This window comes from Akebia trifoliata, chromosome 15 (genome assembly GCF_017979445.1).
Source record: "Akebia trifoliata isolate Shusen 1 chromosome 15, ASM1797944v1, whole genome shotgun sequence".
Taxonomy (NCBI): domain Eukaryota; kingdom Viridiplantae; phylum Streptophyta; class Magnoliopsida; order Ranunculales; family Lardizabalaceae; genus Akebia; species Akebia trifoliata.
Genome location: NC_141389.1, coordinates 25,747,879 through 25,774,746, shown reverse-complemented (window position 1 = coordinate 25,774,746; position 26,868 = coordinate 25,747,879). Strand labels below are relative to the sequence as shown.

The window sequence follows — 26,868 nt, the reverse complement described above, 5'->3', positions numbered from 1 at the left end:
CAAAATAGTCTGTTTTGGTATTTACTAAAACATACCAAAACAAATTCATCTCAAGTTAAAACAAATTGTCAACATTTCGTGATGATTTTATCAATATTAACATTTCAAAAATATTGATAACTTTTGTAATTATTTGGGAATTAACCCTTTTCAAAATGTATTCTTCGCTTCATAAAAAAGTCATGGTATACACCAACAGTTGATGAGGCTTCCCAAGTTGCCATCTTAAAGAGAATTACAGACTCCAAATAAGCATGAAAAGACATGGAAGAAACATCAGGAATTATTGCAGTTGAGAATAAAGACTTGTTGGTGCCAGACTATGCAATTGAGTCCTCCACTTCATACTAAGGAAATTCAACATTATTAGTGATGCTCTGGTGCCAGACAACTTGCAGCCTAGTCCAGTTCATGTTTGTGCCATAAGTGTACACTTTTTGATAAAGACGCCATAGAACTTCTGTACAGCGAGATCTAACTTTCTGGTTTAAGCCTGTTTAGCAGAGCAGGAAAGCAGGAAACAACATATTAGTTGTAAATCTCAAACCATTTCATAATGTAAGTAATGGATACCTTGATAGGCGACTGAGTGCGCACAGAGTGTCTTCTTTTCCAAAACCATATCACCTGTCCACTCTGAGGATATTGTTCTGTATGGTACCCCTAGTTACCGACTCTTTCTGGGGGTCCGTCCTCCACTGCCCATCAACAATGAATTTTATCTGATCATAGAAAATGGTCCATCCCTATACTTTAGGCTCATAAAATATTATTCCGGCTAGTTTTTTTTTTTTTCGAAGATTAAAACTTGGACTAGCATTGGTTTACACAAAATGGGTGATTCATGCTTGGACAACGATGATTGAACCCAAAGCAGAGGGCATGGATCTCATCAATAACGAAAGGAAGAGCGATATCTCAAGAAGAACATATTATCATAATTGAAACACATGGAAAATGGGGAAAACATCTGAAAACTTAAAACTACGCATTATTCCATAATTAATTAAGAGAGATTCTCCTAGCAGAGATGATTTGTGAAGACAGCAAAGCTGAAAGCAAGTACTTTTGCTTACACATGACAAATCTATCATTAAAGCATGTCACTTAGGTAGATCGGTAGAAGTGTGCACCTCATAAAGCCCAGGATAAAGCCATAACACCGTTGACCATAGTTGGGATTTCCTGAAATAAGCAATATTATCAGATTAAGCCACCATTCCAACAATGATTTTTAGTAAACCAATGAACATGCCCAATTCACTTCAAGGAGACCAGAGACAAGGTGCAGATCCGGACAACATCGTAGAGTGGAATAAATGAAAATAAGACAAACGGTCTGAATTTACTTAGCACCTTGACTTTATTTATACACACACGGCCAGTAAGTTTATAAAGAAGTCTCCAGGAGTGCTCAGATAATTTTGCGCTGATCTTTTATTTGCCAAAAATATAGCTCTTAAAAGTCTCTTTTGGTGAAAATGTGGCGATTCAAGGAGGTCTTTAAACTTTATCTTCAGACATGCAACTAAATTAATTAACAAACTGAGGAATAGAGTCATTAAAAAACAGTCACCAAAAGGTGGCAAATTTACTACCCACTTACAAACAAATCCCCCGAGCTAACTATGGGGTCCATTGTACATTTTAAAACCCTCATTTCCTCCATACATGTCCCACCCCTCTACCCCAGCGGCTATATTTTTTATTCTACTAGCTCCTTTCTTCTTCTATAAACAGTTTTTTTTTGTTTAAATTCAGATGGGTAAATTGCCAATGTGACTAATTAAATTGTTAGTCATATTTAAAGTCTTTTAAGTCTGACACACTAAAAAGTGTTTTTGGTGAGTCCATTGGAGCAAACAATGAAAAAGAAAAAAGAAAAGAAAAACGTTAGTGGGTCTGACACGAACAAACCCACAAATAGCTCCATTATAAGCAACTTAGCCAGCAAAGTTGGCATTCAGCCCATTCAAAATTAAAAAAGAAAAAAGAGTCATTGAGGTGTGGGGGTGGGGGTGTGGGATCGGTGTGGAGGAAGTGGGAGCTTTAACATGTATAATGGAGCTCATAATTAGCTGGGGGAATTTGTTTGTTAGCGGGAAGTAAAAGTGCCTACGTGGCACCTTTTAGTTGCTGTTTTTTAATGGCTCCATTGGAGTTGCCCTAAACTGCAATCCTAAACAAGACAACGAACAATGTTAAGGATTCGCAGTTCATGGTCATGTGTTTTCGAAGGATTCACAGCTCATGTCAAGGATTAAGAGAAAAACATTATCCCCCAACATAGCCTTTTGTTGTCACTCAAGCAACTTCGCAGGCTAGTGAGTCAACCTGACTTAAAGCCAGAGGACTTGAACAATTGAATCAAGTCATTATTGTATTACACATGGGTCAATGCACCATTCAGAGAGCCATGCAATGATGGTTTCTTCATGACAACCCACAATGGCAATGCCATGCTCAATTGTCTAGGGAGTATGCATTGTTCGTTGGTCAATGCCGTACCTACAAGTCTACAACATGCAAGTCAATATGGATGTCAGGTAGGCAGTGGCAAATCCTGACAAAAGAAGATGCAACAGAAAATATGGCAATGGCCTGGGGTATCTCTGGTATTTACAAGCCATCCTCTTGTGAATAAATACCCAGTTCCTTGGACTCCGAAAGCAAACTAATCTTCCAAGAAAGAACCTTGATTTGTCATTGCCTCATCTCTCCAATCTTCTCCTTTCTTTGAGCCTTCTCTCACATCTTCTCCATCGTGCCACAGCGACCAAACGACTACAAACTTGGTTTAGGAGAAAGCCAGAATCAGCCTATTGGCAAGACCTTATCAACCTCATCATCCATTACTACAAGTAGGAAAAGAGACGAGAAAATTGAAAGCCAATGAAGGATGAGAACACAGCTCCTAAAGTAAGCTTCTGAAACTCCATTGAAAATAGATAAAGATGATGAAACTTTTCAGACTTTAATCTGATCCCTAAATGTCTTCTCAAATCCTAACCTTCCTATAACTCCATTAGATACTCTAAGACCAACCAATCCAAAATTGCATAAGGTTTTTTGATATCCAACGTATAAATTACCCATCTTTCAGAGCCCACCAGAATATTCCATGACACTTAAACCATATCCCTGCTCCACGGATCCAATTTCCGTATCAATATCAATATCTAGGCATCTTAGAAAATGCAAAGTACTACATTACATCCATGCTCCTTATTTACATATTACCTGGTTCATGGTTCAGATGAAAAGGGGTCCCCACCAACTATTCCATGGATACACAGGCAATCTCCTAGGCTAAATATCAGCCTGGTTTGATAATCCAATCTATTTCATTCTTTTATATGGAAAAAAATCTTGAACCATCCAGATAGAAGTCTACTATTGTACGGCTATAACCTCACCAAGCTGATTTTTTACCCCGGAGATCTCCTAGGTGGAACCAATTAAATGGGTTGTCCAAGCACCCTTGAAGTGCCCACATGTACAACATAGGAAAGAGGAAGGCACAACCAATCTACAAAACCTGATAAGGGTGTCCCTCTATGCAAATGCCACAATGCAAAGAGAATCTTGAAAAAGGAAAACTAACCCACCTTTCCCAGCCCTCCAGAGGATAGACCAACATAAAAACAGGTTATAACTTGCAAGTACTAAGTACTCATGCCAGACCAGGCACTACTGCAAAAGAAGTTCATGTGCTAGCACCATCAAAACTCTGATTAGTGAAGCAGTAGTAGTGGCTCACCAGTAAATAAATTGGTATTAGAATCGTACATCACCAGACAACGATGGCATATATAGGTACTGAACTATTTCCATGTATATATTCTCTAAAAAAAAACCTATTTATGCCTCAGGGTTGAGCACAAAGATGAAAACGTTTCTTCTAAGACAGGCGGTGCAATATGAAAAACAGAACTGATGGGGGCTCCTCAAATGAGAAGTAATGCACCTGTAGAGAGAAGGCATTCAAGCACCCATGTGTATAGTACAAGTTCTCCTATTGGGAATATAACACATAAAGAATGATACATCAATAAATAAATAGCATTAAAGAAACCACTGTAAACATGAGTGAAATGAATGACATTTGACTACCTTGATCCACCAGACAAAGGATCAGAATCCATTGTAATTCGATGATGCCAACCATTGAAGCTACCTGCTACCTCCACAGTCTCACCACTACCCCAGTATTCAATCTGAACCTAGAATAATCGATAGAAAGCGATCCCATTCAGTAAGTATAATCAGATACCAGTTTTAGCGTCAAACTATGTATGAGAACAAAAACAAGATGACCTGGAAATTGAAAGAATAGATGCACAGCTAATAGGAAGTATGATAGACGAGACACATTAATTCCAGATGAAAGATCTCTAAATGAACGAGCTTAAGTGATACCTCTTTTAGGTCAGAAAGGCTTTCTTCAGCAGCATATAATTCTTCATCTTTTGCCAGCTCTAACTTTTGAGCTTTGCCAATCTCATGTTCTGCTTTAGCTTGCAAAGTCGACAAAGAGAACTGGAAATAAAAAAGGATGGAAAAAAGTTTACAAATTAGTTTCAACGTAATCTTCAATGAGAATGAACTCATGTCGTTATTCATATTACAGGGGAGTTTTATGGCCACAAAATCAATGTGATGTGGAAAAAAAAATTAGTATCGTTACCCCACCCTCCACAACTTGACTTTGCCTTCAATTGATCTCAAATCACTTAACTAGCTTTTTATACTACTACTCCATTCACCCTAGCTCTTACCTAATCTCCATGTTCCACCCAAAGTGATGCAAGATATCTACAATCCCAGTTAGAGTTTTAGTAGGATTTCTATTTCATAGTTATGTTAGGAATACAATTTCTTGTTAGTTTCTAATTTATTTTAAATTTGTTTTTATTATTTAGACTATAATTAGAAGAGTCCAATATGAGTTCTAATAGGATTATAAAGTTAGTATTATGTTATAGATATTTTAAATTCATTTTTATTATTTAGGCTATAATTAGAAAATATTTCTTATTAATTTTTGGTATTTTAGTAGGATTTTAAGTTGTTCTGATAGAGTTATCTATATAAGGTATTGATAAAAAAAAATTATCTATATAAGGAGCTCCAAATTCGAAAATTAATAACAATCAATCAATTCAATTTTTTTTTTCTCTCTGAATTTACTTTTTAGCTTTATACTTTATTTTCTTTCAAGTTATTGTTTGTTTATCAACTGAATCTATTGATTCAAATTGCTTTTGAGTGTTTCATTGATCACAACCTATCGAATCTATTGATTCACACGCTTCCGCTACATCACAAAGTCATTTTGTCGATGGATCTTGTTAGCGTTTATGAATTCATGCGGGAGTACAATTGCAATACATCGCAAAGAAGGTAAACGGGGAAAAGCGCTCAAAATTCAATGTAGACTGTACCACCAAGAGTGATATCTCTATTTCCTACATCTGAAAATTAGTGACCAAACGAACAAATTCCAAATTTTGGTGAAAAGATGCATACATGTGATATACCAGTAGAAGAAAAAACTGATGATAAAATACGCTATTTAGATGGCAACAATTCATCTAATTAATCTAGGTCAGAATAACGATGCTTGCATACCTTTTCTTTCTCAATTTGTTCCTTTAGTTGAGACAATTCCAACTCCTTTTGATGCTGAGCACATCCAAGAATATGTCAAAAAAATCAGATTATACAGGTCATATGATAGGTAGACCTTACACAAGCAGAACTCTAAAGACAGAAGGACAAGAAGGCACATGAAGGTTGTACCAGCATGACTTTGAGACGATGGATTTCAACTTGATTGTCCCTCTCAGTGACCTTCATTACAACTAGAAGAGTAAGTCAAATTTACCAATCAACCATGCGAATGATTTTTATAGCAAAAAGACTACCTCAACATCAAAATCCTCGTGAGGATGGGCACTGTTAAATCTTTCAGCTAACGATAAATCATCCCTACACATTCCAAAAAGCACGATAATTACATAAAATGCGAAATCCAACCCAAGCATAATAGAGAGAACATATCAAAATGAAAATTACTGCTTAAGGAAAGATAAAATAACTAGTGAAACGAAGCCAGATGTACAACAGGTGTATTTAAATATTCAAAGCCGACAACACAACTAAGCTCATCGGCACCTTTACAAGCATGAGAAAATAATAAACATAAGCAACAGCTTAGTTCCAAAACTAGAGTTTGCTCGTGCCTACAGCATAAGCATCCTCTTTGGGGTTAAAGGGGTAAAAGATAGTAACATTGGAGAGAGATTATTGAAAAGCGGGAGGAGGTGAGGAAAGACAGTAAAGTTCAAGGGGTGAAGAGGAAAGGCAAGGTGGTATGGTGTAGACCCTACTCATTTATCCAACTGTAGCTGATGGGACGTTTATGCCATATAAGTAGCGATGGTGGGAACTACAGTTGTGTTTTATTATATATGGGACATTTATCCCCCATAACTGTAACAACGGTGGGACCCATGGTTGTGTTTTATTATATAGAAATGACTTGCAAAAAATTTAAAATTACACCCTACTATCGTCTTAATTTACACTGCTACACCAAAATTCCAAAAATAAGTATGACTTGAGTATCCCATGGCAAAACTATAACAATTAAAATAGCACAAGTAAAACATTTTGAAATATGTAGAACTACTAGGAATGTTTTCAACAAGACAGAATTTCTCATCTGAGCAATAGACTAACCCCTGAGTATTGTATTCTGTTGCTAGAGGCGAGCGCAGTGTGGAGACCAAGACATTTGTATTTAATATTGGAGAAGCATTATTTTCAGTAGCCTCAGTTTTTGAACTCTCTTCACCAGGGTGCCCTGATTCAACTTGTATTTTGTTGTCCAATTCCGTGCAACTTTCACCTTCATCAATACCATTTGTACTCGAAATGAAATATCCAATATCTGAGACCTTATCTTCATTTTCAAAGCACCAAATGGATAAATGGAACATTGTTAGTTCAATAATATACTGAAAGATAAAAGAAACTACTAAGATGTAAATGAACGTTGTATAAAGAATATCCAATTTGACTTGTATGGTAAATATTGACATTTTTGTGAGGAAAGGTAAAGTTTTATATACAAAAGAAATTATGTGGAGAATTAAAATAATTGCAAAGAGTGGAAATTAAAACAAACAACATGGTTTCGATATTTTTTTGTGTTAAAAACCATATCATAACTTTTATGTAAACACTCTTCTTAACTTCACAATCATTCTGGAATACCACTCTTTCCAAAGCAGTTCCGACGCCCAATGCCTTTGAAGGTATAGTTATTTCCCACGTATAGACACAAAAGCATACTGTGAATTGCATGAATCACAATGAGAAACAAAACTTGCATGGCGGTTTGATCAAGCCTAATTTGTATGCTTATATGAACGTATTAATCATGATTCAAAGTTTGGTGTCGTTTCAAAATGTTTTCACATAACATTCTGATTTTGGCCGAGAATGAAAAATCGAAATGTTGAATATTTCGGGAATGTTCCAGTTGATACTGTTTTGAAATTTTTTCTTGACCAAAACATTGCTTCAAAATGCAATTTTAAACCCTTGTACAGTTGTACTAATATGCTTAGAATACAACAAATAAGATGATAAAGGCACCTAACTAATTCTAAGTCATTTATACTAACAATTTGATATTCTGATTAATTTTCTTTAGTGACTATTGTCATTTTGTGTAATTTATAAGTCGTTTCTACAAGTATTTTATAAGTTTAGTTATTTTTATACATTTTACTAATATTTTTAATATAATTTTTTCAACAAAGAATATATCGGTGGAATTTTATTGTTGATCAAAATATATACACCGAAAACTTGCATTTTGTATACCTAAATTTTGATTATTTGGGTCAAAATTCTCCTATTCTTCTAAATATTTTGTGAAATCAACAATGATTTCCACCGAAATATGTGGGTTAAATTTCATGTTAGAGATTGTGGAAATGAAAATATTTTAGTGTATTTTGGGAAATATGTTGAAATCTAATACTATACTATCGATACCAGTATTCACATCCATGATCCCAATTCATTGGAAGCCAATACAAAGACAAGTCAATTAAAACTTGGCAAGCTGGATTGATCTAGAAAATATTAGCATATGTGAATCATCAGTCTTCTCAAGGAGTAATACTTCTCATTTTCTTTTTTTCTTTTTTTATAGTTTAAGGGTTAGTGGTCACTAGTTAGCATTTAGCAAAGTGTAGTTAGGTTCAAGGAGGTTTGAACCTAGGACGTGGGAAAAACACTTTGCATGTCTTACCACCGTAGCTAAGTTGGTACTTCAAATGATGTTACACATTTTGATATCGATACTCATCTAATATCCCAATTCATTGAGAGCCAATACAAAAACAAGTCTATTACAACTAGACAAGTTGGATCGACCAAAAAATCTTTGTGAATGAGAATCATCACTCAGAGGCTGATTCCATCTGATCAACTAATGTGAAGTGTGGATAGAGATGATACCTTGTTCTATTCTCTATACGGGTTATCATACAAAACTAGATCATCATGGAATAGAATTGAGTCTATGAAAAGTTGGATACACAGTCATCAAGTCAGGGTTTGGGAATATGTAGGCATGGGAAAATTTCACAAAATTCAAAACAAAAAAAAATGAGGAAAAATCAGGTTAGTATTAGGGCTTTGTAATTGTTCCTACAAAGTGGTGATATCATAATCTATCATCAAATCTCATGTTAATATCATTGGCACATCTACTAAAAGTAACCATAGATCGACAACACATTCAAGGTTTATAGTGCTCAAAATATACGAAAATTACCCATTCACCTTGCTAACCTACAAATACACATTCAATAATCAATTGAATAAATACTACACATTCAATAACCAATATTGAATTATTTTTTTTTTATAAGTATAATAAATTAATGAAGGGGAAAGATACAAGGAGGCCGAGGAGGCCTCGCAAAGAACTACAAAAGAAAAAAAGCTAAGAAGTCAATGATTACATAAAGCGTTCCATCTAAAAAGAAAGTCATCGAAAGTAACTCCCGTAAAATCTATATTCTGTTTAGACCACAAAAACAATAAGCCCAAAATCTCCAAGAATCTACCGTGAGAGCTTCTCATTTTGTTATTGAACACCCTGTTATTTCTTTCATTCCACACCCCCCAAGCAATAGCTGAGGGAAGAATAGTCCAAAGGTATCTTTTCCTGGATAAGAAAGCATTGTTAGCCCACTCTTCCAACAACGAAGAGAACTTACACGGAAAGACCCAATGAGTACGGAAAAGCCCAAGGAAAGTTGACCAAATATTGTGAGCAAAGGAACAATGAATTAAAACATGGTCTACAGTTTCACTGTCCATCAAGCAAAGGGGACAACAGTTTGGAGTGATCCAACCCCGAACAATCAAATTATCCAACGTGAGAATCCTCCCAAGGGACGCCAACCAAACAAAGAAAGATATTTTAGAAGGAACTGGCTTGGTCCAAATGATGGATCCCAAAACCAATATTGAATTATTCTAATTCAATCACATTGAATAGATACCCATGTGTGTTGTAATAGGTTGTAACCCAAACAACGCATTCAAACCCCCTTGAACCCAACTTCATTTACTAACCACTAACCTTATACCTATAAAAAAAATATCCCTTGGAAGTGGTGGTGATTTGGAAGTACTTTGCATATGTGGTAAGGTGATGCATTGAGCAGATAATAGCCCAACTAAACATAATATTACCGAAATGCCAACTTAGTTAAGTTGGTAAGATGTGTGGAGTGTTATTCCTACATCCCAGTTTCAAACCCCCTTGAACCCAACTTCACCTTGCTAACTGTGGGGGGGAATTCTGGAATAAGGACACGTGGCATGAGTGTGAGCTCGGAAGTATCTCCAAATCTCGGTTTGACGGAAAGTAAACCCGGCAGATTGAGATCCTCGGGTACAGGAAAGTGATTGAGCTCGGACCTTAGCCACCGGTAGGTGAAATGGTACAGGTAGAGGCAGCATAGGTCGGTTGTACGGATCTGACATATGCGACAATGGACTGACTGCATTCACAGCTCACGTCACCACAGAGGTGGCAGGGCAGTTGCAACAACTCCTGCAGCTGACATGTCAGGGAGTGGGCTAACTGCCCAAGGTCACTTCAAAGGATGGCACAGAAATCGAACCAGATAAACGCCTATATAAAGAAGAGAGCTATGGGTAAAAAGGGTTCGAATTCTTCTTCTCTAAGCACATAACACTGATCAATTTGGCTAACTTGATCGTCGGAGTGGGCTGTTTTGCAGGTCCCCCCGAGCTTAAAGAGAAGAAAAGTGTAGTGCCATTTCGTGCATCTACAATTTGACGCCGTCTGTGGGAAACTTACAAGGAGAAAAACGACCAATATGGGAAGAGCTAGAGGCGAAAATCGTGGAGAGCCATCAAACCCACTACCAGCAGACTCGCCCCCAAACGCGCCGGATCCAATGCTAGCAATGTACAACTTACTCACAGAGATGAGAGAGGAAATGCGCAGGGGGTTGGAGAAACAAAATGATGAGATAGTGAAAATAAGAAAGGAAAACGAAGAGCTCAGGCAAAGGTTAAGCGAGCGTGCGGAGACCGAGGAAGGCCCAGGGGCAGAGCAGAGTAGCGACCATCCTGTTCGAGCGGCAAGAACGGAGGTAGATTGGACTGAAGATTCAGCAGCAGTAAGAACGCAGCAGGGAAGCTCCGAAGTTAAAGAAACCATGACGAGGAAGGAAGTGGAGGAGATGCTCAAAAGGAGGGATGAGGAATTCGCGCGAGGAAAGGATCCCGCGCAAAAGGTACGGAACGCAATTCGGGAACTCAAAGGGACACCATTCTCGCAGGCGATAATGAAGTCAGAACCACCCAGGTCGTTCCACATGCCAAAGTTTGAAACTTATGACGGGATGCGAGATCCCATGGACCATATACTGCACTACAGAAGTCAAATGGTGCTGTACCAAAATGATGATCCGTTGCTCTGCAAGCTGTTTCCGTCAACACTGAGGCTCGGGGCCATGATGTGGTTCTAGGCCATACCAGCCGGGTCCATTACGAACTTTTCCGAGCTGGAAGAAACGTTCGTTGGGCAGTTCGTGCACCTGCGAAAGAAGAAGGTCGGAGTTAACACTCTATTTAACCTTCGACAGGAGCCCGGGGAGAGTATTAGGTCGTTCATAACCCGTTTTCGAACGAGAGCCCTGGACGTAGAGGGCATGGACGAGGCCACAGCATGCGCGGCGTGCATCGCTGCGGTGATCCCGGGAACACGGTTGCATGAGTCCTTGATCAAGTCTGATCCTACTCGTTTAGAAGATTTGTATGCGAAGGTGGAAAAGTACATCCTGGTGGAGGAATCTGTGAAGAGCAGAAGAAGAAGCACCCAGACAGTGGCTAACAGCGAAGGAGGAGTAGGCGCTTCAAAGGTACCGACCCACCCCGGAGTGGAAGGAAGTAAGAAAAGGCGGAGAGATTCGAACGAGCAGTCTTGGTGGAAAAGAGGCCGGGTGTATACCCCGCTCAACGAAAAACTATCCGTGATACTGAGGCACATAAGGGGGGAGCCCGATTTCGTTCAGCCGCCACGGGGGTATAAGGGGAAACCCGGGAAACCATTCTGCGAGTATCATGAGGCTGAGGATCACCCTACTGAGGACTGCTACAGGCTGCGCCATATCATCCAGGATATGATCGATGCAGGGAAGCTCAAAGGTTATGTTTCCGCGGGAGGAAGGAGAAGTGGGGAGACTACCGATAGAGCCGAGCGAAAGCCCGAGCGAAGAAGGCCAGCTAAAGGAGGGCGTCGAGAGACGGAAGAGCGCAGGATAATTCATACCATCACAGGATTATTAGGGGCCGAAGTGCCGTCTAGGCGTGAGATTCGGGAGAAGGTAAAAAAGATCCGACATATGGTCGGGGTTAACAGTGTGGCGTCAGGAGTACGGGTAGCTGGAACGACAAACCACGGAGCGGATCCCCGGGCAATCGTATTCACAGAGAGTGACCTAAGGGGGACGGCAGGGCCCCATCAGGACGTGTTAGTAATCGCGCTTCCAGTGGGAAACGTCGATCTCCGAAGAATACTCGTGGATTCGGGGAGCGCGGTGGACATTCTCTTCCTAAGCGCGGCTAAGAGAATGGGGGTTTCAGGTAGTTTGGAGCCAACGCCGACCCTCGTCTATGGGTTCAACGGTGCCGCTAGCAGTTCGGTAGGAGAAATCACACTCCCGATCTCAGCAGGGTCTAAAGTGGTAATGACAAGATTTGTGGTAATAGAGGCAGACTCGGCTTATAACGCGATCTTGGGCCGGAGATGGATACACGAGATGAAAGCAGTCCCGTCGACCTATCATCAAGTTATTCGTTTCCGGGTAAGGAAGGAATAATGGAAATCAGGGGAGATCAGGAGATGGCGCAGAGGTGTTTTCACCTGGCTTTGAAGCAAGACCGAGGCCCCGAGGCCGTCCCACCGAAGAAGAGAAAGGTAACTCCAACTGTTAATGAATCTTCGTAGCAATTACAGAAGCGGCCGCTGCGCGAGCAGCGAGTAACAGTTGAGGAAGTCGAAGCCGTGGATCTCGGGGGCGATGGAAGACAGATAGTTAGTGTTGGTACCACGATGTTGCAGGGGGAGTTGGTTTGGAGGAAAAGCCTCGGCCCCTCCATAGGGACCAAGCCCAACTGGGGAGTTGGTTTGGAGGAAAAGCCTCGGCCCCTCCATAGGAGCCGAGCCCAACTGAGGAGTTGGTTTGGAGAAAAGCCTTGGTCCCACCACGGGGACCAAGCCCAACTAAGGAGTTGGTCTAAGGATAAAGCCTCGGCGCCTAAACAGGAGCCGAGCCCAACTGAGGAGTTGGTTCGGAGGAAAAGCCTTGGTCCCACCACGGGGACCAAGCCCAACTGGGGAGTTGGTTTGGAGGAAAAGCCTCGGCCCCTCCATAGGAGCCGAGCCCAACTGAGGAGTTGGTTTGGAGAAAAGCCTTGGTCCCACCACGGGGACCAAGCCCAACTAAGGAGTTGGTCTAAGGATAAAGCCTCGGCGCCTAAACAGGAGCCGAGCCCAACTGAGGAGTTGGTTCGGAGGAAAAGCCTTGGTCCTACCACGGGGACCAAGCCCAACTGGGGAGTTGGTTGGAGGAAAAGCCTCGGCCCCTCCATAGGAGCCGAGCCCAACTGAGGAGTTGGTTGGAGAAAAGCCTTGGTCCCACCACGGGGACCAAGCCCAACTAAGGAGTTGGTCTAAGGATAAAGCCTCGGCGCCTAAACAGGAGCCGAGCCCGACTGAGGAGTTGGTTCGGAGGAAAAGCCTTGGTCCCACCACGGGGACCAAGCCCAACTAAGGAGTTGGTCTAAGGATAAAGCCTCGGCGCCTAAACAGGAGCCGAGCCCAACTGAGGAGTTGGTTCGGAGGAAAAGCCTTGGTCCCACCATGGGGACCAAGCCCAACTAAGGAGTTGGTCTAAGGATAAAGCCTCGGCGCCTAAACAGGAGCCGAGCCCAACTGAGAAGTTGGTTCGGAGGAAAAGCCTTGGTCCCACCACGGGGACCAAGCCCAACTGAGGAGTTGGTCTAAGGATAAAGCCTCGGCGCCTAAACAGGAGCCGAGCCCAATTAGAAAGTGTTATTCGAAGACGCAAGAATTGGCAGAAAAAATGTATTTTCATTAATACAAAAGAAAGAGTTACATTTATGTATACACAACCGACTACATAAGCATCATTATCACTAAAACAAAATACAAGTGCTTAGGCGTCCGGTTCCGCTACTACGACCGCGGCGTCATTGGGGACTGGTTCTTCGATTGGTACAACAGGGACTTCGGGGGTAAGGTCGGGAGCCGGCGCTGCTACAGCTTCTGGAGTCACGTCTGGGTTTCTGGCCGCAGCCTCGGCCCTCCGCAGCTTCGCTTTCAGCTTATTGTACGCCTTCTCCCAGGCCTCTTCCGAAGAGTCCAGTTGAGCTTGGAGAGAGTTCAGTTGATCCTGTAAAGCTCTCTCCTGCTCCGCCTCCTTGGTTTTCACCAGCTCCTCGAGAGATGAGATTTTCCCCTCAGCCAGCGCCAAGCGATCTTTATTCTGCTCCAGCTCGGATAGTGCGCTATCCAAGCTTGACTGGAGCTTTTGGACTTTGGCCGCAGCCGCGCCCTGTTCAGCCTCAAGCTGAAGTATGCGATCTTCTGCAGCACGAAGTCCATGCGCAGAAGTATCACGGGCCTCAGTAAGCTTGGCCACGGCGTGTTGGGCCTGAAAAGAAAAGGAAACGGGGTTAGTAAGATCAAATCGCAACCAAGAAATAAATCTCAAAAGGAATGAAGGGGTTTACCGCCGCCAGAGCCCTGAAAGCGTCGTTTGAGAATTTCGCCGGATCGCTGGCGAAACTCCGGCGAGTCTTTTCCACGTCTCGAGGCAACGCAGACGCTTCAAAGACTGCCCTAGCAACGGCAGGATTGGACAGGGCCGAATCCTTGTCCGTTACTGGTTTCCTCCCGATCATAGGGCGCGTCGCCCATGGTGTAGGTGGGGGCAGGCTCCCCCTGAGCTCAGAACCAGCCGAGGAGACCTGGGATATCTCGGTCGGTCGCCCCTCTTCAGGGGTCCCTTGTGGAGGAGACGGAAGAGCGGGGGCTGAGGAGCGCGGCCCCGGACCTCTCCTCAACCTCTTTAGCAGAGGTTGGTAGTCCTCTTCTTCTTCCCCTTCTTCATGGGCTGCTCCCCCCACAGCAGAGGTCCCCGCTGGCGCGCCCACTGTTAGGGCAGGGTGAATCTCCGGGCCGTCATCCTCGGAATCAGACCCCAATACTGGGGGCGGGCGCTTGGACTGGAGGGCCATGTCTGAAGGACGGAGCGACTGAGGAAGAAGCTCGGTGACGTAGTGATAAAGGTCGGGGTAAGATAACAGATGCGTTATCACCACCGACTCACCAGAAAACTTGTCCTTGCTCGGACCTACAGACGCAAGTAAAGGGGAGTTAGACCCGATAGTTTGAGAAATGAAAAGTTAAATGGGAAAGAGAAGAGGGACTCACCGTGAGGGTTGAAGGAGTTGTGTGTCAAAGGGGGAAGCTCGTCCCCAGGAGCGCTCTCCCACTGACCGGACAACCGAATTGGAAATAGGAACCATTCCTTGTCCGAGTCAGGGAGCTCGATCAAGGACGGCTTCCCTCTCCTCTTTGAAAGATAGAAGAAGCCCGGCCTACTCGGACATTTTTTAAGGACAAATTGAGCCCTAATGTCCTGTAGGCCGAGTTGCAGACCCTCTTCCAATCTGTCATTCATTAGCTCGAAAGCTTGAATGAGACGGAAGAAGTTCCCGGTCATCTGGCCAGGAGCCCTTCTAAAGAAATTTAAGACCTCTCGAGTTAACCTGCTAAGGGGAACTCGGAGGCCAGCCTTCATCTGTCCCCAGTATACTACTGAGGTACCTGGGGAGCACTCGCGTTGGACAAGGGTCTCGTCCACGAAGGACAGACCCACGCCCCTTGGGACACCAAAGGCATCCCGAACGGAGTCCAGCGGAGGACGAACGGGGGAATAAGACTTCCCCCTGGCCATTCAGAAGAGAAAGGGCAAAAGATGGAGGAACAGAGGAGAGGGGAGGGACCTTGACCAGGTTACCTTTTCCGCTGTGTCCTTCTGGAAGGAGTGGAGAAGCTTCTGGCCGCTAGGTGACGATCGACGGCGAGGCACAACGGAGGCACGATCAGAAGTGCAGATGAAGTTAAGAAGAAGACGCGAGAAAGCTATTGGGCAGAGTAACGCTAGGGAGAATGAAAGTAAGGGTAAAAATGGGGAATGGGCGAGATATATATAGGCCAAATAGGCCTCGAGATGTGCGCCCAAGATCAACGGACAGGGTTTTCTCAGGTCAATAATGAGGCATTAAACGCTGAGAAGCCCAATATGACCGTTCACCCCATTGCACGCGAATCGAGCCATTCCCCGGACGCCACGTGTCCTCCATGCAATAATTGCGCCGTTTAAACCAATCGACCGCCGCCCTCGAAGGACGAAAAGGCTAAGACACGATTCGCCATAAAGAAATCATTAATCCTAGTTGGGGTCCAATGGGAGGTTGCCACGTGTCAGCTCACCGAATTCTCATTGATATTCTCGAGCATCCGAGCAATTCGCCCGAATCCTCGAAAGGGGGTATTGTGGGGGGGAATTCTGGAATAAGGACACGTGGCATGAGTGTGAGCTCGGAAGTATCTCCAAATCTCGGTTTGACGGAAAGTAAACCCGGCAGATTGAGATCCTCGGGTACAGGAAAGTGATTGAGCTCAGACCTTAGCCACCGGTAGGTGAAATGGTATAGGTAGAGGCAGCATAGGTCGGTTGTACGGATCTGACATATGCGACAATGGACTGACTGCATTCACAGCTCACGTCACCACAGAGGTGGCAGGGCAGTTGCAACAACTCCTGCAGCTGACATGTCAGGGAGTGGGCTAACTGCCCAAGGTCACTTCAAAGGATGGCACAGAAATCGAACCAGATAAACGCCTATATAAAGAAGAGAGCTATGGGTAAAAAAGGGTTCGAATTCTTCTTCTCTAAGCACATAACACTGATCAATTTGGCTAACTTGATCGTCGGAGTGGGCTGTTTTGCAGGTCCCCCCGAGCTTAAAGAGAAGAAAAGTGTAGTGCCATTTCGTGCATCTACACTAACCATTTACTATCAAAAGCACATACTCACATGCACACGTGCGAGCACGCACACACACACATACAAGATTACCAAAGCTGATGAAAGCAACCATAAAAGCATGAAAATTTATATTGTAGTATTAGGATTTATGACATATGATAAATATCAGTTTAGTATAGAATCACTTGGAGGAAGCTTGATATATTTTGTTAAGGTATAGAATTTCAATCAAAATTAAAATGCATTTAATGTAAATGATGAAAGCCCTGAGCATAGAAGATGATGACCAACAAGATATAAGAATTTATGTGAACGAAAAGGGGGTTTACTTCCAACTCTGCATTTGTAAAATAGACAAAAAAGAATATTAAGACTCACTAAGATAAATTCAATGAAAGTAAATGTTGAGACACGAGCATAGAAGATGATGACCAACAAGATATAAGAATTGATGTGAACAAGAAGGGGGTTTACTTCCAACTTTGCAGCTGCAATATAGATGAAAAGGGATATTAAGAACAACTAAGATGAATGCATTGAAGGTAAATTATGAAAGCCACGAGCATAGAAGATGATGATGAAGAAGATATAAGAATTTATGTTAATGAGAAGGGGATTTAATTCCAATTTTGCCGCTGCAAAATGGAGGAAAAAAGATATTAAGAGTCACTAAGCTTTAGGGATGTATGAGTTGTGTCATTCCATCTACAACCCTTCTAATCTCTAAGTGATTATGTTGTTTTGCATTTAATGATTTTGGAAGTGCAAGTGCTAGCTAGCTTAGTTGGTAAAGTCTTTTTGGGTGATGATACCAAAGACCTGGGTTCAAATCCCACCGACATCGAGTTACTAAACTCATTAAAAGCAGCCTTACTGATATAAAAAAGTGATTTAGGAAGCCATCAATTGATGGGCCAAGGATCTTTGCACCACCATCCCCAAACACACAAAAGACAAAGCCTCAAATTAATTCTTCATTTATTTATTTATTATGAACTACTACTGTTAATGTTGAGTGATTACACCTCACAATAAAAATCTAAGAAAGGTCCCAGAAATTCAAGTGCAAGAAGTAACTAAATTGTAGTTTATACTTAACAAAAAAGAAATGGAATATATTTATGAATCAAAATTTACCTTCAATATTATCCAATTCTCCATCCTGTATAAACTTCGTTGCCTTTTCCATCAAGGATAAATTTGTCGAAGATTCTACAGATTCACAACTTTGGGTACTAGAGACGGGTGGTGAAACACCATTTGCACTAGAAAAATAGTTTTCCATGATGGAATGCTCGCTTGATGAGGAAACCTCTTGAGCCAATTCGTCCACTTTTTGGTCCTGGCCTTTTACAAATGTATGAGACTATCAAGAAATCTCAAATTCATTGTCAAATGAGAAGCCATTGAATAAACTACCAAGAAAAATGCAGACTTACTGGTTCATTTTCAAAACCATTGCCAACATCTAGATTTTCAGTTGAACTTATTTCAATGTTGGTATCTTCTCTAGTAGACTTCGTGAGAAGCTCTGTGATTAGCTTATATCCTCTCCGTCTCACAATGTTTGCAAGGTCCTTCCTACGAGAGTAGAAGGAGGGGGGGGGGGGGGGGGGGGGGAGAGAAAGATATGAATCAAACCTTCAAGAAATAGATAGAGAAAATACTTTTATAATGAGAGATGGAGTAGAAGTGGTTCGACTCGACCAGAAAATTTGAATCCCACAAATACCCCCACCTTTACATTTACACTTAACACTATCAAATTCATTTTGGTCAAAAATTAAGAAAATTGCAATCGCACGAACCTATAAAAAGGGGGTACTGCTTCTAAGCTTCTAGTTTGACGCTCAGTGGAAGAGTAATTGAGGAGCTAACTTCATAACATATTGGAAGAAATTTATTATTAAAATGGATTTAAAGGGAGTTGTTAATTTTTATCCTTCACCAATTAATTATACTTTTCATGACTATCCACCACCTTTCTGAATGCTCAAGAGTCCAACACATTTCACTCTGTCTCTCCAAAAAAAAATATCCTCCTATCTTAATTTTTTTTTTTTGATAACTTAGGTATCCCACATCTCGTTCGGGATATGGACTCATTTCTACAGTTGCACGCCTTGGCCTCACGAAAGTTTCCCGACATGCAACAGGGCATGTCAAGAGGCCACACAACTAGAGGCAGAAAACCCTTGCCGCTTGTTTTACCATTGAGCTAACCTCCTGGAGGTAAATATTACAAATATGATATGAAAGGTGATTCACCTTTATGCAGCTATACCAGTGAAAATATAGAATCTTTATTTTGTGCTTCCAAACCCTTGAAAGAGGAGACTTGAAGTTCTACCTCAAGAGCCAAACATCTAACCAAGAATCAAAATTCCCAATGAGAGCTGTTATCGGCACCCCATCTTTTACTTATTACACTCCAATTTCTTAAGTTATTTATCACACCCCAATTAAAGATTAAAACAGACATTACAAAGGTGTGGCGTAAATTATAATCTCAACATTATAACTCTTGTTTATACAATTTCAATAGCTGTTTACAATTATGATTTATGATTAGGCTCATATAAAATCCTAAACCCAAAAAATAGAAATCTAGCATTCATGTATGTGTGTATGTATATATATATATAGAGAGAGAGAGAGAGAGAGAGAGAGAGAGCTCTTCTATGGGCGCCCCAACTTTTACTTATGCTCAACCATTCATGTATTTTCTTTATTTTTGGTTGGGGTCCCAATAGTAGCTCTCTACATTTATTAACGTTTCTGTATTCACCAAACCATTTTCATGATAATTATTGTTGTATACAGTTCTTAATTAGAACTTAATTTAACCTAATTTTAAATGCCCGTGAAAAACATCGACAAGGAATGCGTTGGAAAAACTTAATCAGAAAGAAATACAGAGTAATTAAACGAACCTTCCGTGCTGCAATAGCTCCTTGAAAGATGGCACATAACCTTCAGGAAGCCCAACCATGGAAACAAACTCCCGAAGATCGTTACAGAGTTCATCATTGCTCTTCACAGACTTCCCAGCCCTAACTTTCACACTAACCCTGCATTGAATCACCAGAAAAATCGATATAACAAACAAAGATCACTCAGAAATCCCAAAAAGAATTTGAGTTAGAAAAAAAAAAAAAAAACCTTGGATTCTTGCTTGAAGAAGTAGAAATTGTGTCATTGCGAGGTGAAAATCGATGAGTTTCCCATCTGAACTGCTGTCTTTGTTCTTCAAGTTTAACTGAGAAACGAAATGCGCAGAGAATCTGAGAAGAGTATGAGAAGATTGGGGAGTAACAAAGAGCCGCCATTAGAGCTCTAAGAGAGATTTTGCAGAATTTTTAGAGGTTTAAAATTTTTAGGGTTTTATAGAGTTTGATAAGTGGATGAGGTTACAGTTACGGTTACACTAAGCAGTGATCACTGAGCTATTGCAGGCTTGCAGCAGAAAAACTGGTGTACTTTTTCAAGAAGATATAATCGAATTAAAGATGACTTAATTTGGGTGTGCCCCTCAACATTTTGGTGAATATCTGACAGACCCCTTGACCGTGATCTTCTACTTAGAGACTAATAGAAAATGACTGAAACAGCCTACATCTTCAACATCTTTACAAAAATCATTAATTATTCTCTGAAATGAATATCTGAAAATTCATTTCATTCTCTTCCAATTTATGATATAATGTATGATTTATTTGATAACTAGAGTTTTTCCATGCCAAAGAGGATGGCATCCTATTTGAGGTTAAGGGTGTAAAAGAAAAAACTAATAATGTTAAAGGAGTATTATTTAAAATTGGAGAAGAAAAAAAAATATTAAAGTTGAAAGAGTATTAATGAAAAAGAAAAGAGGAAAGCCAATACATAATTGAAAAAATATTCTTAAAAAGGTAAAGAAAGGAAAATGCATGGATAGGAGAGGGGTTAGAGCTTGAGACTAAAGGTGTCGATGAATACCTATTTAATCGAAATCCGATTGGAATTATAAATAATAAAATTTTGATTCTGGATCCTTATTTTCAATACCTGATTAGAGTCAAACTTAAAAAGAATTGAACCGAATAAGAATCAGAATCGATTGGTTCTACTCGATGAGTAACAACAAGTACTTGGAATCGATTTGTTTTTATCATTTTTTATATTATAAATAATTTAAGATTTGTGTACCTTTTCAAATGAATAGATATTACCTTATTTTTTTTTTATGCTTTCATATGAATTAATTTGTTCTAAATTAAAATATTTGTCTATCCTATAAGTTTATTATTTAGTAAAGAAGATAGATTTTAGGTTTTTTTTTTTTTTAAAAACTAACTCCTATATTTGTTAGAACAATTTGTAATTATGATATCCATGTTTTTATAGATGACATATTGTGTTATTGAAAAAGAGGTTTTTTTTGTTTGTATTTTATGATTAAAAATATCTTGCATATAAAAAAATATATAATGCTCTTATCTGATGTACTTAGTAAGAATCAAAATCGATTGTTAACCATAGTTTTTGGTAGTTGCAATTCCAGTTCCACTAATTTTAAAATTGAGACCAAAATCAATAAGAATCAGAATTGAAAAATATTATGCTTCCAATTCTAAAAACATTAGGAACTAAACTGAAATCGATCCATTGACACTCTCAGTTGAGACGAATGGCAACTAAGATTTTTTTTTATATAGATAAACTCATTTTTAATGAGTTCAATAACCCAGTGTTAGTAGGATTTGAACTTAGGTCTCTGATATCATCACCTAAAGATTGTAAGAACTAAGTGAGTTGGCACCTATTATATAGATGGATTATTTTGTGTTTAAGAAACTCTTGATTTTTTTTTTCTCATCATCTTCATTCTTGAACTTATTTGGCAAAATCGTTTAGAATAAAAAATAGTAATTAATCAAATTACATGGAGAAGAAGTGGCCATCTGTTCACTAGAATCCATGGTAAAAAATGAAGGAATTTTAAAGAGAGATACTATTGGCACCCCAACTTTTACTTATTACAATCAAAATTCTTAACTTATTTATCACACCCCAATTAAAGATTAAAACACACCCTTTGAACTTTACAAAGGTTTGGCTCAAATTATAATCTCAACATTGTAACACTCCGTGTAAATTATGTCAATAGTTGTTTACATTTATAATTAGGCTTATATAAAATTCTAAACCTAAAACATAGAAATCTAGCAAAAAATACATAAAATGAGAGAACTTCTATTGACACCCAACTTTTACTTATTCTCAACCATTCACTTATTTTTAATTGGGATATAATATGTAAAAGTTGTGTACCAATAACAGCTCCTAAAAAATGAATTTTGAAGATTTGATAATTCAGTCATTTACATCAATCACTTATAGAGGATTATGGTGGAACGTGTATGACTCATTTGAAAACACAGGATATCTCAAGTATTCATTAAAGAGTAATGATTTTCTAACTCTCCCACGTGGCCTACTAAAATTACTCTCTTCGATGTGGCATGTGCTAGAATCATAGATATTTTTGCCTAAGGATACACAACTGCACATATTTATGGGGATGTGCATATGTGTATCTCGAGACAAAAATCTATGATTTTAGCACATGCCACATCAGGAGATTATTTTGAGTACATCACGCAGGGGAGTCAGAGTATCACAACTCTTCACTAATATATGGAAGGGTTTAAACTAGGGGAATTACCAAACCCTCAAGAAAAAGTTGAAAATTTCAAGAAAGGTAAATCATTATTTTTGGAATTAAGACATTTTGTGTGAATGGGGAAAAATTACTATTTACTAGCATTAAAGCGGATAAAATATTGAGACAATGACTGTGAGGGACTATTTATTGAGAATATGTATTGATTAGTCCCCTAGAAAATAATATGACTACCACTTACTAAAATATTCACCTATTAAAGATCTTTTGAAGAATTTGTACAAAAAATACCTAAAATACCCTCTTAACAACTTTACAAAGTGGTTTAATCTAAAAATATACCTAGGCAAATAAAAACTTGACCAATTTATTTGGTTATTAAAATTTGTATGAATTAAAAAATAAATATTTTTATTTATTAAAATATATTCATAAATTCAATATAATTTTATCTGACTCATTTAAGTAGAGTTGCTAACGTTTTAGTTGAATCAATTCGATGAACAATCAAGTCAAGTTTTAAAATAATATTTTAACTATTTATATTTTTTAATAAATATAATATACATAAATCAAATTAGTTTAATGTTCATGATGATAACCATACTCATCTCCATCATCATCATCATTATCCATGTGAGTTAAAAGTCATTAGTTTTGGGATGAAAAAATATGGATTTTTTTTTTCATATAGATTTTTATATATATAAGAGATGACCATAGTTAAGAGACATGTCATTAATTTTAAAACATAGGATTAGAAATAAACACGTTTTTTTCAATCTTAAAATTCATTGAAAGGGTAATTACGGCATTTTCTCTTTAAAAATCCTTTTTAAACTGATATTTGATAAAATGAGTACTAAAAAATCCATATTTTTTCAGAAGGGACTTTTTCATATATATTTTCAAAAAATAAGTCTTTGAGGTAATTCTCACAAAAATAGGTTTACAATTGTTTAAAACAATGATTTTTTTTTACTCACGTAAAATATTTTAATTTCAAAATGATAACTTACCATTTTCAAAATTAAAATGAATAATTTACTACATGTATTGGAAAAAAATTCAAATTTCAACACATGTTTTGATAAATCAACCTTTAAATTATCCATTAATTTAACACATCATGATAGCTCTCAATCTCCTTGTTTTTTTTTTTTTTTGGTTTTTTTTTTTTACAAGTAAGCTGGGCTTGAATGAACCCACGACTTCGAATTTTTTTGCAACGCTTCAAACCAACTGAGCTATGGGTCTAAGCCCTCAAATCTCCTCATTGAATGCAATGCGAGTCACATAACACGTGTCCTGGTCCATATGGACAAAATATTCGTAAAGCTTGTGATTTAATTACAGAAATCCAATGGATAGAAATCATCCACAATCAGTTTGATTGGTGGTGTGTAGGTCTACAAAGGGGTGTGCTAAAAATTAGAACTCAGGGGATTGTGGGCATGAAATAGTGTCATAATGCATGCAAGTGGACAGGTAATCGAATTTGATCCCAACAAATGGGATCGAAATTTTAAAGTGGTCTTGAAAGTTGTCCAAACCAACTTTCTACTTCCAACTTTTAGGGGAATTTAGTGCAACTTAAAGTTATAAACTTTTGATAGATTTATCGGAAGACCTAACTGTTACATTTTTATTACAAAAACTCCCTTGGAGTTCTAACTACTCCGAAGGAACCTTAGTTTATGAAGTTTGTTACCAACTAGACCTCAGTTTATCAAGTTTGTTACTGAGCAAACCTTGGCGTGGGGATTCACATCATAAAATTCAAATTTATGCAGTTAATTTGTTACTTGACATACCTTAGATTGGATTCTAACCGCATTAATTTGTGGTATCAAAAAACATTATCTGATGTCAAGGGTTAGTTGGTGTTTGGTAGCAATCCATTTTCAACACCTACTATCAAGCTCAAAAAAAGGTTTTGTTTTTTAATTTTTTTTTCTTTTTTTATTTGGAATTTGATTTGTTCCATGAAATCTATAAGACTGTATTGTTGGATTGCCAATTTGATAATCAAAATCTTACTAAGTTAGTCATGATAGCCCGATTCATAAAGTAAGGTTTGTTCAAGTAACAAACTTGATAAAGAAATGAAGTTTTTTAAATAAAATTTTAATGGATAGGTCTTCCTTGTAAATCTCTCTAAAGCTTTTCATATTAGAATGCTCTCCCTCCCCCCCTTTAGGGGGTGTTTGATTGCATGGAAAGTGACTTTCCATGGAAAACTATTGGTGGAAAATAGATAGAGTTAGAAAATCAAATTTCATTATTTGATTTCATCTAGAAAAAAAAATCTGAGGAAGAAGAGGAGGAGAGAGAGAGAGAGGACGGTGGTCAGTGACGGTGATGGTGAATGTGATGGTGGGGAAGAAGAAGAGATAAAGTTAGGATTTTGATTTTGTGATAGAAAATGAAATCCAAGTTTTGCGGGACTTTTGGAGGATAGTGAAAAATCATTTTTCATATGAAAAATACAACCAAACACATGAAAAAAATCATTTTCCGTCTGCAATCAAACATAAGTGACTAAAACACCCTTAAAACGGGTTTAAGATGTCAAATAAATGATCAAAATATCCTTAACTAATAATATAATTACCTAAACACCCCAAAAAAGTTATTATTTTTAAATATACTTTGTAAAAATTGTCACTAAATGATTTATTTAGGAAACTCGACTTAAACAAGAAATTCATCCGATAGAAGCACTAAATGATGATTATTTTTAAAGTAAGAAATTAAGAAAAGAAATGAAACAATACTTAAGGCATTGCTTACTAGCATTCCTCCACACAAAAATATTCACTAGAAATCAAAACAACTATACCATCCAAACAAAACTTTGGGCTTCTTAAACAATTCAAGTCACCAATCTCCAAAGCCAAATCATTAGAAAGAAAATAAATAAAACTAAAACTCTTAAAGTATTGTTTTATCAAAACTTCAATGATATATGTGAAAGAAACTAGAGTAGTTCAACCACTAATAGAACTACTTGATGTTGAATTTCATTAATTATATTGTACACTTGTGTGAGTCACTAATTGCTTTCCCAAGTTGAATATTCTTTAGTTTTCTCAACCTATACCATATAACAATTAGTATTTTTACTTATTAATTTTGGCCAATTGTCAGGAAAAAAAAACCCTAGCAACATATTTTTCAATGAACCCATCACAAGTAAGACAAATGATTCCTCCTAATTCACTAAATTTTTTTGTTCTTTTTATTTGAAGTCTTTAGACAATAATAACTCGTTAACCTTTTTTTTTTTTTTATATAAAAAAATTACTAAAATACAAACAAAAGTGCTAAACAACAAGAAGAAATGACGAAACATAGTGGTTGGGATGTGTTAATCTTGTTATTAACGTAGGATTAATAGATGGGAGAGAATTCTCTTTCGACGTCCACTAAAATAAATGGTATCCCAAGAATATAAGAATGTTGATAAACTACTCTAGAAGGGAAGTATGATGAAATGTTCTAATTTTGATATTTCGCTCTGATATTTTGGGGAGCGGATCCTCTGTAGTACTCTTTTCCTATAGCACACTTAGATGATTAAGAGAGTGCCACGTCAACCACAAACTTAAATACACTATTAAAAAGTATTTGAAAATTGGAGATTCAGTGACTGTACATTCTCATTGTCATGGATTATGTTAAAAAAAAATTCATATCTGATCCAAACCATAAATACAAGAGATCTGAATTGTTATTTTTAAAACAAGTGATGTTTTGTGGGCAGTAGAACAAGAGTTATTGGGCGCTATAGGAAAATGGTGTTACAGAGGATTTGATCCCGATATTTTGTGGGTTTATAAAATGGGTATTTGAAATGATGCCATAAAATGATATTTTACGAGTAAAAAAAAAAAAAACTCTTTAAGTAAATTATTAGCTTGGACCCAAAGTCAAGTACTATTTACATTTTTACCTTAAAGTTGAGAAAATTTTCTCTATAGTTCTTACATTTTCAATTTAATTGCACATTTTCATAATAGCTCCACAATACCATAAATTCTTGAATGAAGAAAATGTTCCCATTGATACAAGTTGATTATTGTAGTTGACAAAAATACCTCCATTGAAAATTGATTAAAAAATGGTCCAATAGAAATGTCATTCCTCATAAAATGTTACAAAAAGATAATTATAATGTCTAGTTATATTGGACACAACTTCCCAATGCATTATCCATTAAAAATCTCATTTTCAATAATTATTTAAAAAAAAATAAGACAATTATAATATTCTTTCTCTTCTAGAAACTATAGAAAGATGTACATGTTCTTGTTCTATTTTTGAATCTATTAGTGGTGCATGATTCATTATTTGAATCGAGAGTGAGTAAAATAAAAAATGGAAATTAAGAACGAATGAGAAGAAAGAGATTTAAGGACTATTACACCAATAAAAAAGACTGACCATTCTCTTTATAGACCTAGTTGCAAATGAGAGTATTTAGGTTCT

The 26,868-nt window shown here is 38.3% G+C and overlaps 1 protein-coding gene across 9 annotated transcripts; it reads right to left on the bottom strand.

Moving 5' to 3' along the window:
* Positions 1-74: 74 nt before the first annotated feature.
* LOC147384815 (5'-AMP-activated protein kinase-like protein) lies at positions 75-20,176 on the bottom strand. 9 transcript variants are annotated; one of them, XM_086424820.1, is made up of 13 exons: positions 19,875-20,176; positions 19,646-19,783; positions 18,152-18,353; positions 17,850-18,078; positions 6,745-6,967; positions 5,928-5,991; positions 5,803-5,853; positions 5,632-5,685; positions 4,420-4,539; positions 4,114-4,223; positions 1,134-1,185; positions 574-746; positions 75-493 (listed from the first exon to the last, which is right to left on the bottom strand). In XM_086424820.1, the coding sequence occupies exons 1-12, from the start codon at positions 20,039-20,041 to the stop codon at positions 624-626; spliced, it is 1,533 nt and encodes a 510-aa protein (XP_086280946.1). In that variant the 5' UTR covers positions 20,042-20,176; the 3' UTR covers positions 75-493; positions 574-623. The 9 variants fall into 9 exon arrangements, with proteins under 9 accessions (XP_086280946.1, XP_086280949.1, XP_086280951.1 ...); XM_086424823.1 differs by having other exon boundaries at positions 574-722; XM_086424825.1 differs by having other exon boundaries at positions 574-698.
* Between the last annotated feature and the right edge of the window lie 6,692 nt (positions 20,177-26,868).